Here is a 17,041-nt window from a genome sequence, read left to right as displayed (position 1 = left end):
GGCCAAGAAAAAGAAATTGTCCAAATGCAAAAACTGGAATTTCTGAGAGTGCGTCCAAACGAACCATCAGCGAAGGAGCAGAACTTCTTTAGTCGTCAGGGAAATGCAGATTGGAGCGCTACATGAGGCCCCTGCCCGCTGCCAGAGCGGCCAAAGCAAAAAGGAGTAGCTAGTGTCGGCAAGAGTAGGAACAGCTAGAAGGCCCACATCGTGCTGGCTGCCCCGGGCACCGTCCCTCCGGGCAGCTCCTCAGGGCCGCCGGCCGGACCCGCGCGTGTGACTCAGCACAGCACAGTGTACATAGGGCTTTTTTTTTGTTTTTAAAGACTAATTTGAGAGAGAGAGAGCAAAACCGGGGGGGGGGCAGAAAGAGAGGGAGACAAGCAGACTCCCTGCTGAGTGGGGAGCCCAATGCGGGGTTCGATCCCACGACCATGACCTGAGCTGAAATCAAGAGTCAGATGCCCACCTGACTGAGCCCCCCAGGCGCCCCAGGGTATGCATTTCACCAAATCCAAGAGCATTCATAGCAGCACGATTTGTAATAGTCTGACCTAGAAAAACTATAAATGTCTATAAACAGTAGGAGGAATAAATTACATGTCAGCAACCTGTAAGAAACAAAAGCCATGTATCAAACCTAACATCAAAGCAAGTTAAAAAACCAATTGACGGGCGCCTGGTGGCTCAGTCGTTGGGCGTCTGCCTTCGGCTCAGGTTGTGATCTCAGGGTCCTGGGCTCGAGCCCCGCATCGGGCTCCCTGCTCAGCGGGGCGCCTGCTTCCCTCCCACTTCCTCCTGCTTGTGCTCCTTCTCTCCCTTTGTCTCTCTCCATCAAATAAATAAATAAAATTTAAAAAACAAAAACAAAATAAAAAACCAATTGATGTTATTCACCACTTTAATATTACTAAGGAGAAAAAGCTTATGATAACCTCTAGATGCAAAAAAAAAGGTTTCTTTTTTAGAAAATTCACTACATACAATACAAATTCTTGGTAATAATTAGAAACAAACTTCGTTAACATGCTAGAGCGTCCATACATTTATATCTATATTTATATCATATCTATAACTTTATGAAGACCTAGAAAAATGTCAATATAAATGAGCAAATGTTAAAACCATTCTCTTTGAGCATCTGCCTTTGGCTCAGGTTGTGAACTCGGGGTCCTGGGATTGAGCCCCGCATCGGGATCCCTGCTCAGTGGGAAACCTGTTTCTCCTCCCACTCTGCCTACTTGTGCTTTCTCTCTCTCTCAATTAAATAAAATCTTTTTTAAAAATTCACTTTAAAATCAGGAATTCAACAATAATACCCAACACTTTATAGGAGGGTCTAGCCAATACAACATGACAAGACAAAGAAATTACAGACAAGATTGGAATGGAAGACGTAAAGCTATCTGCACATGACATGCAATTACATAGAAAATTCAGAAGAATACACATCCAAATTATTAGAAATAATGACGTTACAGCATCAGGGAAATACAAATCAAAACCATAGTGAGATACCACCTCACACCAGTCAGAATGACTAAAATTAACAAATCAGAAAATGACAGATGCTGGCGAGGATGCGGAGAAAGGGGAACCCTCCTACACTGTTGGTGGGAATGCAAGCTGGTGCAGCCCGTCTGGAAGACAGCATGGACGTTCCTCAAACAGTTGAAAATAGAGTCACCCTATGACCCAGCAATCACACTATTGGGTATTTATCCTAAAGATACAAACGTCGTGCCTCAAAGGGGCACGTGCACCCCAATGTTTATAGAAACAATGTCCACAATAGCCAAACTATGGAAAGAACCTATATGTCCATCAACAGATGAATGGACAAAGATGTGGTTCATATATACAATGGAATACTATGCAGTCATCAAAAGAAATGAAATCTTGCCATTTGCGATGACATGGATGGAACTAGAGCGTATCATGCTGAGCGAAATAAGTCAATCAGAGAAAGACAACTATCATATGATCTCCCTGACATAAGGAATTTGAGAGGCAGGGCGGGGGATCGTGGGGGCTAGGGAAGGAAAAAATGAAACAAGATGGGATCGGGAGGGAGACAAACCATAAGAGACTCTTAATCTCACAAAACAAACTGAGGATGGGGGGTAGGGAGAGGGTGGTTGGGTTATGGACATTGGCGAGGGTATGGGCTCTGGTGAGTGCTGTGAACTGTGTAAGCCTGACAATTCACAGACCTGTACCCCTAGGGCTAATAATACATTATATGTTAATAAAAAATAAAAATTATTTAAAAATAATGAGTTTAGAAATGTGGCAGTATAAAAAATTAAAATACAAACATCATTGCATTCTACACACCAGCAGCAAGTGATGATATAGAGATGACACTATGTGTGGTACTATGAAGATATCAAGGAACTAAGAATAAATCTAATAAAAGATGTATATGATAGTTTATGATGTATTAATTCTTCAATTTCCCCCAAAATGACCTAGGGATTCAATGCAAATCCATCCAAAATCACAACAGGACTAGCTGTGGACTCCGATAAAAACAGTCATGATGTTTGTGTAGAAGGAAATGAGTCAAGGAGGACCATAACCCTCATCTAGAGAGAGGCAACCTGCCGTCCAGGTGTGGAGACAGCGCGGCACTGGTGCAGGGGTGCAAAGTCACCTGTGGACCAGACTAAGAGACTCCAGACACGGACCCGCACTGGTGCACAAAGCAGGAAAGAAAGGGACTTTTCAACAAATAAATGGAAAATGTAGTTGTCCCTAAGGACAAAAATAAAATTTGATTCTTATCATACCATATTCAAAAATCAACTCCAGATAGGCTAGGACTTAAACGTCAAAGACAATTTTGGAACTCTTAGTAATTCATGTAGGTAAATAGTAGTTTAAACCTCAAAGTAAGGGACATTTCCTTTTTTTCAAGATTTTATTTATTTATTTGGCGGAGAGAGAGGAGTGAGGGGCAGCAAGAAGGAGGAAGAGCGGCGGCGGCGGAGGGTGAGCCCAGCGCGCCCGGCGGGACTCCGACCCGGCACACTTAATTTGACTTAAGGCAGGTGCTTAACCAATTGAGCCACCCAGGCATCCCAGGTAAAACTTAAGACAAAAATAGCACTGACTAAAAAAAAAAGAACTGATAATTTCGGCCACACTAAAACTCACAGTTTTCATCAAAAGATAGTTTTTAAAAACTGAAAATACAGGTGCCTGCGTGGCTCAGTCATTAAGCATCTGCCTTTGGCTCAGGTCATGATCCTGGAGTCCTGGGATCAAGCCCCACAGGAGGTTAAGGGTACCAGAGATAGGTGAATGTATATCACTGTTTGGTTCTAATAATTTTTTTAAAGATTTTATTTATTTATTTGAGAGAGAGAGAGAGAAGGCATGAGCAGGGGGAGGGGAAGAGGCAGAGGGAGAAGCAGACTCCCGGCTGAGCAGGGAGCACAACGAAGGGCTCTTTCCCAGGACACTGGGATCATGACCTGAGCCTGAAAGCAGACGCTTAGCCAGCTGAGCCACCCAGACGCCCCCTAATTATGTTTTTAAAACTACCTGAAAGTGGGCCATGTAAGGACAAACAATGAAACCATGCCATAAAGCAAGGATTATGACTAACCAGAGTATACGCATCCGAGATCCAGTGAAACGAGAAAAATGAAGTAATTAAGGTTCTGTACTGTCTAATAAAATAAGAAAAAGATGCAAAACGTGCAATGATAGCAAAGAAAAAGAAAACTCTTCAGATGATATAATTGTGTATATGAAAACTCCAAAATAATTTTCAAATATATTAATAGAATTGATAGAAATGTTAGCCAGATGCCTGGATTAAAAAAAATCGATCCACAAAAACTCCATTTCTACCAACCAGCCACAATTCGTTGAAGAAATACAAATTTTGATACTACTTATCATAGAAGAAAAAATAGAACACATATAAGACTAAATCTAACTTCCAGGAAAGTATAAGACCATCACAAAGAAAACTGCAGACACTAAACTGAAGGACACTAGAAGACAAGTAAATGGAGAGATATACCACGTTCATAGATGATGAGACTCAGTAAGGTGAGGAAGTCCGTTCTCCTTGAACTGATACATGTATTTAATTTCAATAACAATTTTTTTTTAATTTTAATTTTTTTGATGTGTCTTGACGACCTGGTTCTACAACTTGAATGAAAGTGTAAGGGTCCAGAACAGCCAAGTTGTTTCCAAGGAAGAAAAGCAAGATTGTGGGACTTGCCTAACCAGCATAAAGATATCCTACAAAGCTATAGTAACAAAGACATCACGTCATTGGCCAAGGGCAAGGAACAGACCAACGGAGCGGACCAGGAAGTCCAGAAATACCGTATGTGCAGTGGGTGGAGGAGGGGTTTCCACAGTTGAGTACCCCTGTAACACTGTGCTAGGACCTCCTGTCCCACCACAGGCAAATTAGCTCCAGGAGCATTAGAGACTGAAAAGCAGGAGCAGCAGCGCCTCTAGAAGAAGCTGCTGGAGATTATTTTCATGACCTCGGGGTAAGGCTGTAAGGCATAAAAGTCTCCAACCATAGAGGGAAAAGTTGACCCGCTTAAGTTTATTAAAATTAAGGGGGATTTACATCCAAAGATACCATAAAGGAGCAGAAGACACATCACACAGTGGGGGACAGTATTTGTAAAAGAGTCAACTGAAAAAGGAGAATCCAGAGTTGACGTGGCTCCCACAAATCCAAAAGCGACAGACCTGTGAGTCTGAGGGCAAATGGACAAAAGGTTTGAGCGGGCACTGTTTAGGAGAGGAAAAGTCAATGGCCAACACGTGTCTGAAAATAGGCCATTTTATGGGTCAGCGGAGAAAGGCAGAGGAGCCTCATGGCACTGTCTCCAGAGGCAAGCCCAAGCCCTAGGAGGTCTCTCAACACCCAGCGCTGGCCACAGCAGGAGTGATGGCCGTTGGGGAGGATGCAGTCCGAGGGCACCCCCATTAGCCACGCTTACACGGGCTCAGTGGACGAGGTCCAACAGCCCTACCCCACAAGATCATGTGCACGTGCCATCTGTGAATGTGACATGATTTAGAAATAGTCATCGCCGGTGGCACCGAGTTAAGCTGTCACACTGGCGGGAGGACGGCGGGCCCCAACCTAACAGCGGCGTCCTTCTGAGGCCGAAATTTGGACACAGAGGCTCAAAGAAGGAGCACCATGTGAAGACAGGGCAGAGCCTGGGAGGCACTCTACAAGCTAAGGGACACAGGGACAGCCAGTGGTCACCAGAAGCTGGACAAGACAAGGAGGGACTCTTCCCTAGCCTTGGAGAGCGTGGCACAGCCAACACCACGATTCCAGACTTTGGGCTCCAGAATTCGACAGAATACATTTCCATCTTTCAGCCCCACGCCATCGGTGCTGCTCTGTGACGACCCCTGAGCCCCCCATCAACGCTTCACTCCTAGGAAGATGCCTTCACTCCTAGATGCCCTCCTAGGAAGATGAAAAGTACATGGTGTTTTCCTAACAGCAAAAACACCCCGGAAATCGTCCTCACAGAGGCAAGCTGCTGAGCGGGGGGGCTGGCCAGCCCCCGCGACAGAGCAGACACAAGGCGAGGAGAGAAGGCAGGACAGGGACGTCCTCGAGCGCACCGCCGTGCTCCTGGAGCCCGAGCCCGAGCCCACGACTCTGGAGTCAGTCTGTGCACTTCACCCAACAAACGCTCACTGACCCCGGCCACGTGCACAGCCCCGGTGCTGCGGTGAGCACAGCGTTAGGGACCCGCGCTCTAGGAGAGACAGGCGGACAGGCTGCAGACAGACGGGGGGTGGGGGGACAAAGAGGTCGGTGCCAGCGAGGGGGGTGAGGAGAAAGGAGGAAGGGCACAGGAGAGAGGAAGAGGCCGAGCCCCAGGCAGGTGGACGCAGCACGGTGTGTTTGAGGAGGCCAGTGTCCCGGGGCCCAACCAGCAGGGCGTGTGGGGGTGGCCTGGCTCGTGCCTTTTCATCACACAGACTCTCGGGCCACCGCTGGGTGCCAGACGCCTCTAGAGGTGCACTGAGATTCAGACACGGCAGGGTCACCCCCAGAGCCTCGGGGGCTCCCACACCTGTCCACCTGTGCTCGGAGCCCAGGCCCAGGACAGGCTCCCAGGCCGCGCACGGTCAGCTCCTTTAGGAACTTCGGACAACTGAAGGCGAGAGTCCAGGGATCGCTGGCACCTGCCCTCGGCACCTGGCACCGTTCGATCCCCCATGAGCACTAGGTCACACGAGGAGCGAGACAGGCCGTCACCCACCCCGCCCCGTGAGGGGTTCCTAACACTGCTGCAGGAGCCCCACCGTCCCGACAGCCCGGCCAGTCCCAGGATGGGGCGGGGGTGCCCCCGAGCCTGCTCTGAGCTCAGGCTGATGCCCACATGGGGACCCGCTCCCTGCCTGGGGCGCAGGCCACCCCCAGCAGACCCCGCGCTGGTACCTGGCGGTTTGGGCCGCTGGAGCAGGGCACCCTCCGCCGTCTTCACGCTGGGAAGCGCAGGCGGCAGCGCGGGCTCGTTTGGTATCTTCGGATCCGAGGGTCTGTCGGACTCAGCGTCGGTCGGACCAGTTTTCAGGGCCCTGCTGTCTACATGCTGGAAGTTACAAGTGGGGAGCTCGATCTTCCCGACCGACGGGGCGGTGGCGGACCGCGCTTTGCGGCTCCTGGCGGCCGCCCTCCAGAGGGGCGCGGGCAAGGTGCGGGGCCCGGCCTGCGCCTCGCTCAGCCTCGGGTCTTGCTGCGGCACCGTGGGGGGGGCTCCTAGAGGCGGGCTGGGCATGGCCGAGGGGCACCTCACTTTCAGGGGCTGCATGTCCCAGAGGGAAGACGGGAGATTCACGCTGGAGATGGCCGGCATCTGCTTCCTGGCTCTCCTCACGCTGACGCCCTCCACGCAGAGGTCGGACCCGTGGAAGGGGGGCAGCTCCACGGCAGGCTAGGCAAGGAGGGCACGCTGGCCGAGTCGCCCAGAGCCCAGCGTCTCCTCCCTGGGTCTGCCACGGCCAGCTGAGGCCTGGCGAGAAGCCTGGGCCTCCCTTCCCTGGGGCTGGGCGGCCCCCAGCTCCCTCCCCCAGAGAGGCCCAGGCACACGGTACTCCATGGAACCAGAGTCCCCAGCAAAGGGACCACCCGCCTGGCCTGCAGGAAAGCTCCCTGTAGGGACTAGGCGCGGACCCCTGAAGCAGGACACCATGTTCCCCGGGCAGGAGGAGGAGGACACAGCAGGTCTGGAAAGGAACACCCTAGATTCTGGGCCTGGACGCCATGGACCTCCCAGCAGCAGTGCAGGCAGGGGGGCCTCCCCACCTGGTGGCCACAGAGCTGGGGGTGGCTGGGGCTCACAGGGCGTCGAGCAGAGTGGTGAAGGCGGCTGAGCCGGGGGGGGGGGGGGAGTCCCAGACAGGGGTCGGGGGAGTCCGGGGGGACCAGAACCACTGGCTGCTCTCTTTGCCTGAAGCAGCTACAGCCCCCACACCCCCTCAGCACTGCGGCCCCCCCAACCCCGCGCCCGGCCAGCCCGGCCCCCAGCACCGAGCCCCCGCACCTGTCTCCACAGCAGCTCAAAGTTGCCGATGTCGCAGCTGCGGTCCGCCCTGCGGTCCAGCACCACCTTGATGGTGTCCTCCTGCACCTGCGCGCACAGCCGGGCCGTGACGGGCGTGGACGCGTGCATGGTGGGGCTGGAGTTGATCTCGATGAGCCAGGGCTGGAAGTCGCGGCCCAGGACGAAGTCGGCCCCGAACAGCTCGAAGCTGTTCTTGCGCGGCTCCACGCGGTCCTGGGCCGCGCGCATGGTGTTGGCCACGGCCCGCTTCATGGCGGGGTAGATGACGCCCACCCACACGGCCCCGCGGCCTCGCTTCTGCAGGTACTCGCGGAAGCGGGTGCTGGTCCACATGTTGTGGTAGGGCAGCAGGGGGCTGCGGCCCTTGTCGTTCTTGAGGTGCTTCTGGATGGAGTTGTTGCACAGGTGGATGGCGCTGCGTGGGGCAAGCGCGGTCAGGCCTGCGCCCCCCGGGGCCTGGCCCCGCACCCCCGCCCCCTCTCCGGGCCTCCGCGCGCTGCACCCGGGACCCGTCTCCACGCGGGGGACCTGGGACCCCGCTCCCGGACGGTGGCCCCGGACCGCGAGACCCAATCTCCAGAACCCTTATGCCCCCACTATGCGCATGCCCGCCGGACATCTCCCCCGAGACCCCACCCCTACGGACCCTCTGCCCCCGCGGAACCCCCAAGTCACAGCTAACCCTGCCCCCAGAGACTCTGCTCTCGAGACAAGCCCCCCACCGCTGGGTGGCTGCAGGAGGACTTTTGATAGCTCGGGTCCTCCGGAAGTAACGCCTCCCAGAGCCTCAGTTTCCCCATCTGCACCCAGCAATAGAGATGTGGCTCTTGAAGAGCTGGTCTGGTGAGACAAAGTGAGAAAGTCTTTGTGAAACGAATTAATTAATTTGCACCCTTGCCTCGTTCCAAACCTGTTTTAAAACCACCACGAGATGAGCCATGTGGCTCTGCGTGGTGAGACGCGTCCCTGTGACCCTGGAGAGGTCGTACTTCCAGAGGACAGAAGGACCTTGTGACTCGAGACCAGCGGAATTAGGGTGGCCCCAGAGCCAGTGCGGCGTGCCTTCCACTCACTTTGGCCGCTGCATAGGCAGCCGGGCTGTGTCGGGTCAAAACGATTTCAGGGACTCTCCTGCCTGCCTTGGGGGGGGGATTACGGTCCCAGATGGAGAAATGGGGCTCAGAGAGGGCAAGGGGTTCAGCAGGCACCCCTCACGGCTTGGTGCATCCGATGGCCTGGGGTGGGGGGCTGGAGGGGCTCCTTATGCACAGGGAGGGGCACGCCCCCTCCTCTAGGCCCCCTTGGCCTGGCAAAGACGAACTCACCCGAGGAGCTACCAGCCAGAGCCACTTGTCCTCAGCAGCCAAGGGGCACTTGCCAGGTGCAACTCTTGGTGTAGCCACAGCCACTAGCCAGGGGGACACAGTCAACACGCCCAAGGTGTCCACTGACCATCTCCCAGCCCTGTCAATTCTGGGCTGAGCTCAAGAGTCGGACGCTTCACCAACTGAGTCACCCAGGCGTCCCCACCTTTCTTGGAAGCAGGCCCTACACTCAGTGTGTCCTCTCGGCAGGAACCCCCTGCAACGCTCCTGGTCAAGACGCACGCCCTCAGACCCACGCAGTGGGGGGGGGTCACAGGCAGAAGTGGGGAGCCCCTGGTTGATTCTCTGCCTCCCTCCCGAGGCTTTGCCAAGTGGCCTCACTGTCCCCACCACACCTATGTCCTGCCCACCCAGAGAGCCTGGCGAGGCATGGGTCCCCCCACCCCTGACACCCCTTCCTGGACATCTGAGCCTCTGTCCAGCACCTCCGTGGGGCACCCTCCCCAGCACCCTGGCCCCAGGGGCCTTGGGATCTGGGTGCCTTTTCTGCCTCAGGTGCTCCCCACTTCTTGTCCTGCCTGGTGCCGCTGGGGCCCTCAGAAGACCCTCAAGCCACTGTCACGTCCCATAGGCTGCCTGCTCAGGACCGGACACTCCTTCTTCCCCAGCCACCTGCAGGAGCCCCGACCCCAGGACTTCTGGGGCTCACAAAGAGTTTGAGGGCTGGCAAGGCAGATGTGCCCCCAAAGGTGCCCCAGAGAGAGCAGGACTGTGTGGCCAGCCGAAGGCACCGCCAAGCTTGGGCGGCTGCGGGTCAGCATGTGAGCACAGCGGCCACTTAGCCCTTCCAGCAGAGGGGGGCACCCACCACGGAGAGGGCTCTGAACCTGCCGCTTAGCTGGGTCACCCCTGGGCCCTGCCAGGCACCTCGTGGGCACACGGCACATGGAGCTTTCGGGATTTTCTGGAGACGATACACACGTGTTGGGGTGCAGAGCAGGGCTTTGAAGAACACCAGGCCTGGGCCTGGCCCTCCGGGATGGGGGCCACGTAACCTCCCTGAGCCCACTTCCTCATCTGTGTGTCCAGGGGTGGTGGGGGTCAGCAGGCACGGCCCGGCACCCCGCCCCGTCCCGCAGGTGTGGTGGGCACCCACCGTGTCCCCTCACGCCCAGCGGCATCCAGCCGGCGCTCCCACCGACCTGTCCAGGCTCTCCAGGGAGAAGCGCTGTGTGGAAAAACGCAGGTAGCTCTCCTTGTAGAACCAGATGGTCAGCGGGTTCCAGTCGGTGACCAGGAACCACTGCCTGATGTCGAACTTGGTGCCGTAGATGAGCAGCGGGGTCTCAATGTACTTCTGCACCACCCACTTGTTGTCCTTGGCAGAGAGGTGGTCAGCCGCCACCAGCTCCAGGATCTCCTCCACGCGGTTCATGCACACGATGTCTGCAAGAGGTCGGCGCTCAGCCCAGGGCGCAGCGCGGCGTCCAGCATCGGCCCCGGGACCCCGCGCGGCCTTGATCCGGTACCGGGAGGCCGCACAGTCAGGTGTCCCCACAGGGAAGGCTCGGCCCTCCGGGGAGAGGCCACAACCGGTGCTGACCCCCAGGCTCTCCCACTGGGGAGCCTGCCGCCAGGACTCCAGAGAGGACACAGAATGGAGAGGGGCGGGGCTGGGGACCGAGGCATGTTTCAAAGACGGCCAGCAAGGGGTGGCTGAGCCCTTGCTCAGGGGGCTGAACAAGGCGTGCACAAGGGCAGGGAAGCTCTGTGGGCCTCAGGGAGCCAGCAGACTGGGAGGGGGCAGGCGTCCCAGGGCCCGGAGTCTGGTGCCCGGACAAACAACACGACTACACATCAGTGCACCCGTTCTGGTCTTCCTCCACCACACAGTTCCTTGTCCCCAACTCCCTGGTGACCAGTGACATCTGAGCAGAGGGGACAGGCCTCTCTCTCATCTGTTGGGTCACCACCAGACCCTCCGGCCCTCTCTTTCGCAGCCATGACAACCCTGAAGCCTGGAGGGAGTGGCTTCCCAAGATGGTGGGGGGTCTTTGGGTAGCCACACGCGGGGGGCGGCTCTCCCCACAAAAACGTCAATCTCGGGGCGCCTGGGTGGCTCAGTGGGTTAAAGCCTCTGCCTTCGGCTCGGGTCATGATATCTGGGTCCTGGGATCAAGCCCTGCATCGGGCTCTCTGCTCAGTGGAGAGCCTGCTTCCCCCCCTCTCTCTGCCTGCCTCTCTGCCTACTTGTGATCTCTGTCAAATAAATAAATAAAATCTTTAAAAAAAAAAAAAAAAGTCCATCTCTTCTTTTCAGCTGTGAGCTGAGACCTGCCGCCCAGAAACGACAGATTCGGCAGAGCAGGAAACCTCGGCAGTCACCCGGGCTCAGAGCAGGGAGGCGCCCGGCCAGCGCCCAGCCACAGCTGGCGTTACAGCCACAGCCACAGCCGGCATCACAGTCAAGGCCACAGCCGGCGTTACAGCCACAGCCGGCGCCCAGCCAGGAAGCCCTGCGTTCGGGCGTGAGCAGCTGAGGTGTCTGTGGAGCATCCCTGGGGACGCCGGTGTCTGCCGCAGGAGCAAGGTCTGGCCAGACGGACAGGAGGACGGAGCCGCTGGCAGACGGATGCCTCCGTCAAGAGAAGCAGGCTCCGGCTAGAGCCGATGGAGGGGCAGGGGCCGGACCCTGGAGGGCGGGCCGCAGAGCACGGCGGGCGGAGGGCCAGCAAAGACGGTATTGCAGCAGCAGCAGAAAGTGATAAAGACTTTGTAAAATCACGTAAAAATGAACCACTTAGGAATTAAAACAACAAAAATCTCTTCAAATAATTCAAGGAGAAAATAAAATATCCCCCCAAATTGAAAATCTATTAGATACTCAGGAAAGTGGGAACATCACACGACACAAACAAGCCGGCGTGGCCGGGAGCGCCATCTCCCGCGGGGACGGCCCAGACCGAGGGCTGTTACTGTTGCACAAGAAAGACTGGAAATTAATAGGCATTAAAGTCAGAGCTGACGGGGAAAACACCCTCACAGGAAACTGGAAAAATGCAGCCTTAGGTTGGTTCTTTGGAAACCCAAAATAAGATTCTCTAACTTGAAAGCCCTGTTTTAGAAAGAACACACCGTGTTCGCCGTTGGGAGTAAAGAGGACACACGGGACAAGGAGCGGCCCCTGAGCCCATCGGACAAAGACCACAGACAGCAGGTGCGTTCCTCGGGGAGGGGCCTCCGGGAATGCCGGTGCCCACGGGTGAGTGAGGAGCGGGAAACCCACCGTTGCCCGAGTCGGAGTCCTCCGTCCGTCTCAGCAGCGAGGGCCAGCGGCCCAGTTTAACTTGGGAACAACATCCCCGCTCGTTGGCCGCCTCGGCCCTGCACGGAGCCCTGGGCCACGCACCTGCGCCTGGGTACGCCCGCCGCGCTCTGGGGCCGCCGGTGGCCGCTTCGCACGTCGCGCCCGGCCTGACTCACCTCGGCCCCGGGACTTGGCCGCCGGCTTTATGATCCAGATGTTGCGAAGCCCGTCGATCTCCGTCTGCGGGTTCACGGACGTGATTTTGTTCAGCAGAGCCTGGCACTGCGAGAAGTGGTTTCTCGAGCTGGAGATGAAGGCGTCACCGCTGCAAAGCAAGATCCAGACAGCCCTGAGAGGTCTCGAGGCCGCGCGGGGCAAGCGCGGGGCAAGCGTGTCCCCCCACCCTGGGGCCATCTCTCCGCCCTCCGCAGTGTTTGTCCGTGAGCAGTAAAGCTGCATCAGCCGGCTCTGTTAGGCTCAGCGCTCTTCGTGAGCTAGTTACGAAATCTTTGCCCTCCTTGTGGTCAGAAGACACACGCCAGTGTTCTCCTTTTCTGTGGCTTTCCCGTATCACATGATACATCTTGAATTAATCTTTGTGTATTTAGGAGACAGGATTCAAGACACACCTTTCTGGTTCACAAGGATGCTGACTGTTCAAGCGTCGTTTAGGACAAGGAGTAACCCTTCCTAGCGGGTGGTCGTAAGTGACCACAGTGGGAGGCTCCGTCTCTAGACGCTGTCCTGGGGTGCTGTCTGCTAGTGCCCAGCGGCCCAGGGCTGCCTTCTCTGGATTAGGTGCATTTATAGTAAGTCTTGAAATAGGGTACTTCTCCTCTGATTTTGTTTTTCTTGATCAAGGTTTTCTAGCTTTTCTTAAATCATTTGTATTTCCAAATAAATTTCAGAATCTGTCAATTCCTCCCACTCAAGCCCTGGAGGAAAATCCCTGCCGAGATTCCCACTGGGGTTTCACTGAATCTATACGTTAGTCTGGAAGGAAAAAACGTATCACTGAGCTTTCTAATTTATGAACATGGTTTTATTACACACACATGCTTCTTAGGTCATTAATTATAGATTGCACGAGAACTCCATTCTGTGATGGTTGTTAGTATACAGGAACACAGCGCAGTTTTGTATAGTGACCTGCTGTCTACTGACTTCACTAAACTTATGTAACTTCCTGTAAGATTTGTAAAATTTTCTATATGCACGATCATATCATCAGTAGATAGTTTTGCTTCTTTCTGATTTTATGCCTTTTATTTCCTTTTCTCTGTGCTATTAAACTAAACAGGCCCTTCAGTCCGCACTGAGTAGCCGTCGTGAGAGTGGGCATTCTTGTCTCATTCTGATTTCAAGGACAACACTTTCAGTACATACTATTAAGAAATATGTTAGCTTTAGAATTTTTTAAAAGATTTTATTAATTTGACAGACAGAGGTCACAAGTAGGCAGAGAGGCAGGCGGGGGGGGGGGAGCAGGCTCCCCACTGAGCAGAGAGCCCGATGCAGGACTCGATCCCAGGACCCTGGGATCATGACCTGAGCTGAAGGCAGAGGCTTTAACCCACTGAGCCACCCAGGTGCTCCATCTTTAGAATTTTTGAATAGAAAATTTTCCAGTTAAGGAAGTTTCTTTTTCTAACTCACTTAAAAAAAAAAAAAGTTAACATACACAGTATTGAATTTCATCAATGTTTTACATCTATTGAGATGATCTTGTAGTTTTTTTCTTTACCCCTTAAATGTGACAGAATCTACCAACTGACAACTTTTCAATTTTTTTTATTGTGGCAAAACACATATAACATAAAATTTACCATCTTACCCGTTTCAAGTGTGGGTCAGTACTATCAGGAACACTTATGTTGTGCAACTATCACCCCTCTGTGCCCAGGACTTTTTCATCATCCCAAACTGCAACTCTGTCCCCATTAAACACTCACCGCCCCACCCCAGACCCTGGTACCGCCATGTACATGCATCTCTGTGGTCTCCAAGCACCTCATGTGCGCGGAACCAGACAGTTGTGTATTTTTCGCGTACACATCCCGTCCTCAAGCTCTGGTGCCTGTTAGAGCAGGCACCGGAACTTTGTAAGTAACTTTGTAGGGACGGCTGAGGTCCCGCTGATTCACTTTTGAATGTTAAACCAACTTTGAGTTCCTGGAGCTTACATCGGACATGAAGAAAGAAAACTGTTTGTATTCGTAGACGACATGTCCTATGTGTAGAACATCCTAAGGAACACACACACACACACAGTACAAAGTAGTGGAACTATTAAATGGGTTCAGCAAAGTCACAGGTACAAGATCAATATAAAAATATCAGTTTAGGGTTGCCTGGGTGGCACAGTTGGGTGAGCATCGCCTCTTGGTTTCAGAGCTGTGATATCAAGCCCCGATCTGGGCCCTGCGTTCAGTGTGGTGTCTGCTTGTCTTCCTAACTCCCTCTGCCCCGCCCAGCTGCTCACTCACTCTCGCTCCAAAATAAAGAAAATCTTTTAAAAATCAATCGTATCTTTATATTCTGCCAACAAAAAAATCCTTAAACAAAATTAAGAAAATAATTTAACTCACAATATTATCAAAAAGAACAAAACACACAAGAATACATTTAACAGGGGCACCTGGGGGGCTCAGTGGGTGAAGCCTCTGCCTTCGGCTCAGGTCATGATCTCAGGGTCCTGGGATCGAGCCCCGCATCGGGCTCTCTGCTCAGTGGGAGCCTGCTTCCTCCTCTCTCTCTCTCTGCCTGCCTCTCTGCCTACTTGTGATCTCTCTCTCTGTGTCAAATAAATAAATGAAATCTTTTAAAAAATGCATTCAACAAAAGAATGCAAGAACGAAAGCTGAAAAAACATTGAACTGAAAACTGAAAGCCACAAGACATTGTTGACATACGTGTTAGGAGATCTAATCAAGTGGAGAAATAAATCTACAGACATTAACACATTTAAAAAAATTTTTTTAGTAGGCTCTCCAGTAAGAGCCCCAAGCTGGGCTTGAACTCTTGACCCTGAGGATCAAAACCTGAGCTGAGATCAAGACTCCAATGCTCAACAGACTGAGCCACCCAGGCGCCCTCACGAAATCAACACATTCTTAAATAACCAATGGATCAAAGGAGAAATCACAAGGGAAATACTTGGAGACAAATGAAAGTGAAGACACAACACACTAAAACATATGGAGGGGCGCCTGGGTGGCTTAGTGGGTTAAAGCCTCTGCCTTCCGCTCAGGTCAGGTCCTGGGATGGAGCCCCGCATCGGGCTCTCTGCTCAGCAGGGAGCCTACTTCCTCCGCTCTCTCTGCCTGCTTCTCTGCCTGCTTGTGATCTCTGTCAAATTAAATAAATACAATCTTTAAAAAAAAAAAAATGGGGGGCGCCTGGGTGGCTCAGTGGTTTAAGCCGCTGCCTTCGGCTCAGGTCATGATCTCAGGGTCCTGGGATCGGGTCCCGCATCGGGCTCTCTGCTCAGCGGGGAGCCTGCTTCCCCCTCTCTCTCTCTGCCTGCCTCTCTGCCTACTTGTGATCTCTCTCTGTCAAATAAATAAATAAAATCTTTAAAAAAAAAAATGGGATTGCTAGTTGTGCTAAAGGGGAAACTTATAGGTATAAAGGCTTATGTTAGAAAACAAGAAAAATCTCAAATCAACCTAACTTTGCCACTTAAGAAACTAGAAAAAGAATAAACTAGACCCGGGGCACCTAGGGGGCTCAGTCATTAAGCATCTGCCTTCGGCTCAGGTCATGTTCCCAGGGTCCTGGGATCAAGTGCCACATGAGGCTCCCTGCCTGTCAGGAAGACTGCTACTCCCTCTCCCACTCCCCCTGCTTGTGTTCCCTCTCTTGCTGTTTCTCTCTGTCAAATAAATAAATAAAACCTAAAAAGAGAAAAGAATAAACTAGACCCAAAGTTAGTAGAATGAAGTAATCAATAAAGATTAAAGCCAAATTAATCAAAATAGAGAAAATTAATTAAACTAAAAGTCGGTTCTTTGAAAAGATCAACAAAATTGACAAATCTTTAGCTCAATGGACTAAGAAGAGAGAGAATATTCAAGTTACCAAAATAAAAAATGACATTGGGGGCATTATTACTGATTCTACAAAATAAAAAAAGATTATAAGACAGTACTATGAACAGATGTACACCAATGAACTGGATAGCCTAGATGAAATGGACAAATTTCCAAGAAACACTAAACCTACCAAGACTAAATTGTGAAGAAACAGAAAAGGGATTGAATCAGGAATCAAAAATCTCCCAAAAAGAAAAGCCCAAGACCTGACAGCTTCATGGGGAATTCTATCAAACAATTTGAGAAGAACCATACCTGTCCTCCTCAAACTAAGGGAAGAGGAGGAAATGCTTCCTAACTCATTCTATGAGGCCCATATCACCCTGATATCAAACCCAGACAAAGACACTGCAAGAAAAGAAAACTACACACCAACGTCCCTTGTGAACATTGATGCAAACATCCTCACAAATGCTAGCAAACCAGACTCAGCAGCACGTCAAGGGACGGCGCTCCCTAACCAGTGGGATTTATTCCAGGAATTCAAGGATGGTTTGACATCTGAAAACCAATTACCGTAATATATCACATTCCAGATGAAGGGAAAAAACCCCACATGACCATCTCAATTGATGCAGAAAAGGCACTTGACAAAATTTGACACCCTTTCTTGATAAAAACACCTAAGAAACTAGGAATGAAAGGAAAGTACCCCAACATAATAAAGGCCATATATGAAAACCTACAGCAATTACCATACTCAATGGCAAAAGACCAGAAGTTTTCCTTTAA

General features: G+C 52.4%; 1 protein-coding gene across 13 annotated transcripts in view; it reads right to left on the bottom strand.

Annotated features, from left to right (window-relative positions):
* TTLL8 (tubulin tyrosine ligase like 8) overlaps positions 1–17,041 on the bottom strand; it is a 48,721-nt gene that overhangs the window by 8,209 nt on the left and 23,471 nt on the right. For 11 of the 13 annotated variants that reach the window (XR_004286530.1, XR_004286531.1, XR_004286532.1 and 8 more), the window contains 4 exons: positions 12,392–12,540; positions 10,111–10,354; positions 7,563–7,998; positions 6,458–6,953 (listed from right to left, as the gene is read on the bottom strand). Coding sequence is in view for 9 of the 13 variants with exons in the window: in XM_032345846.1 (XP_032201737.1) it covers positions 6,458–6,953; positions 7,563–7,998; positions 10,111–10,354; positions 12,392–12,540 (1,325 nt within the window). In the remaining 4 variants the exon portion in view is untranslated. Of the gene's footprint in view, positions 1–3,807; positions 5,471–6,457; positions 6,954–7,562; positions 7,999–10,110; positions 10,355–12,391; positions 12,541–17,041 lie in introns of those variants that run through there. The other 2 variants (XM_032345850.1, XM_032345851.1) reach the window with 2 other exon arrangements.

Source organism: Mustela erminea, chromosome 6 (genome assembly GCF_009829155.1).
Source record: "Mustela erminea isolate mMusErm1 chromosome 6, mMusErm1.Pri, whole genome shotgun sequence".
Classification (NCBI taxonomy): domain Eukaryota; kingdom Metazoa; phylum Chordata; class Mammalia; order Carnivora; family Mustelidae; genus Mustela; species Mustela erminea.
This window is presented reverse-complemented; position numbering and strand designations above follow the sequence as displayed.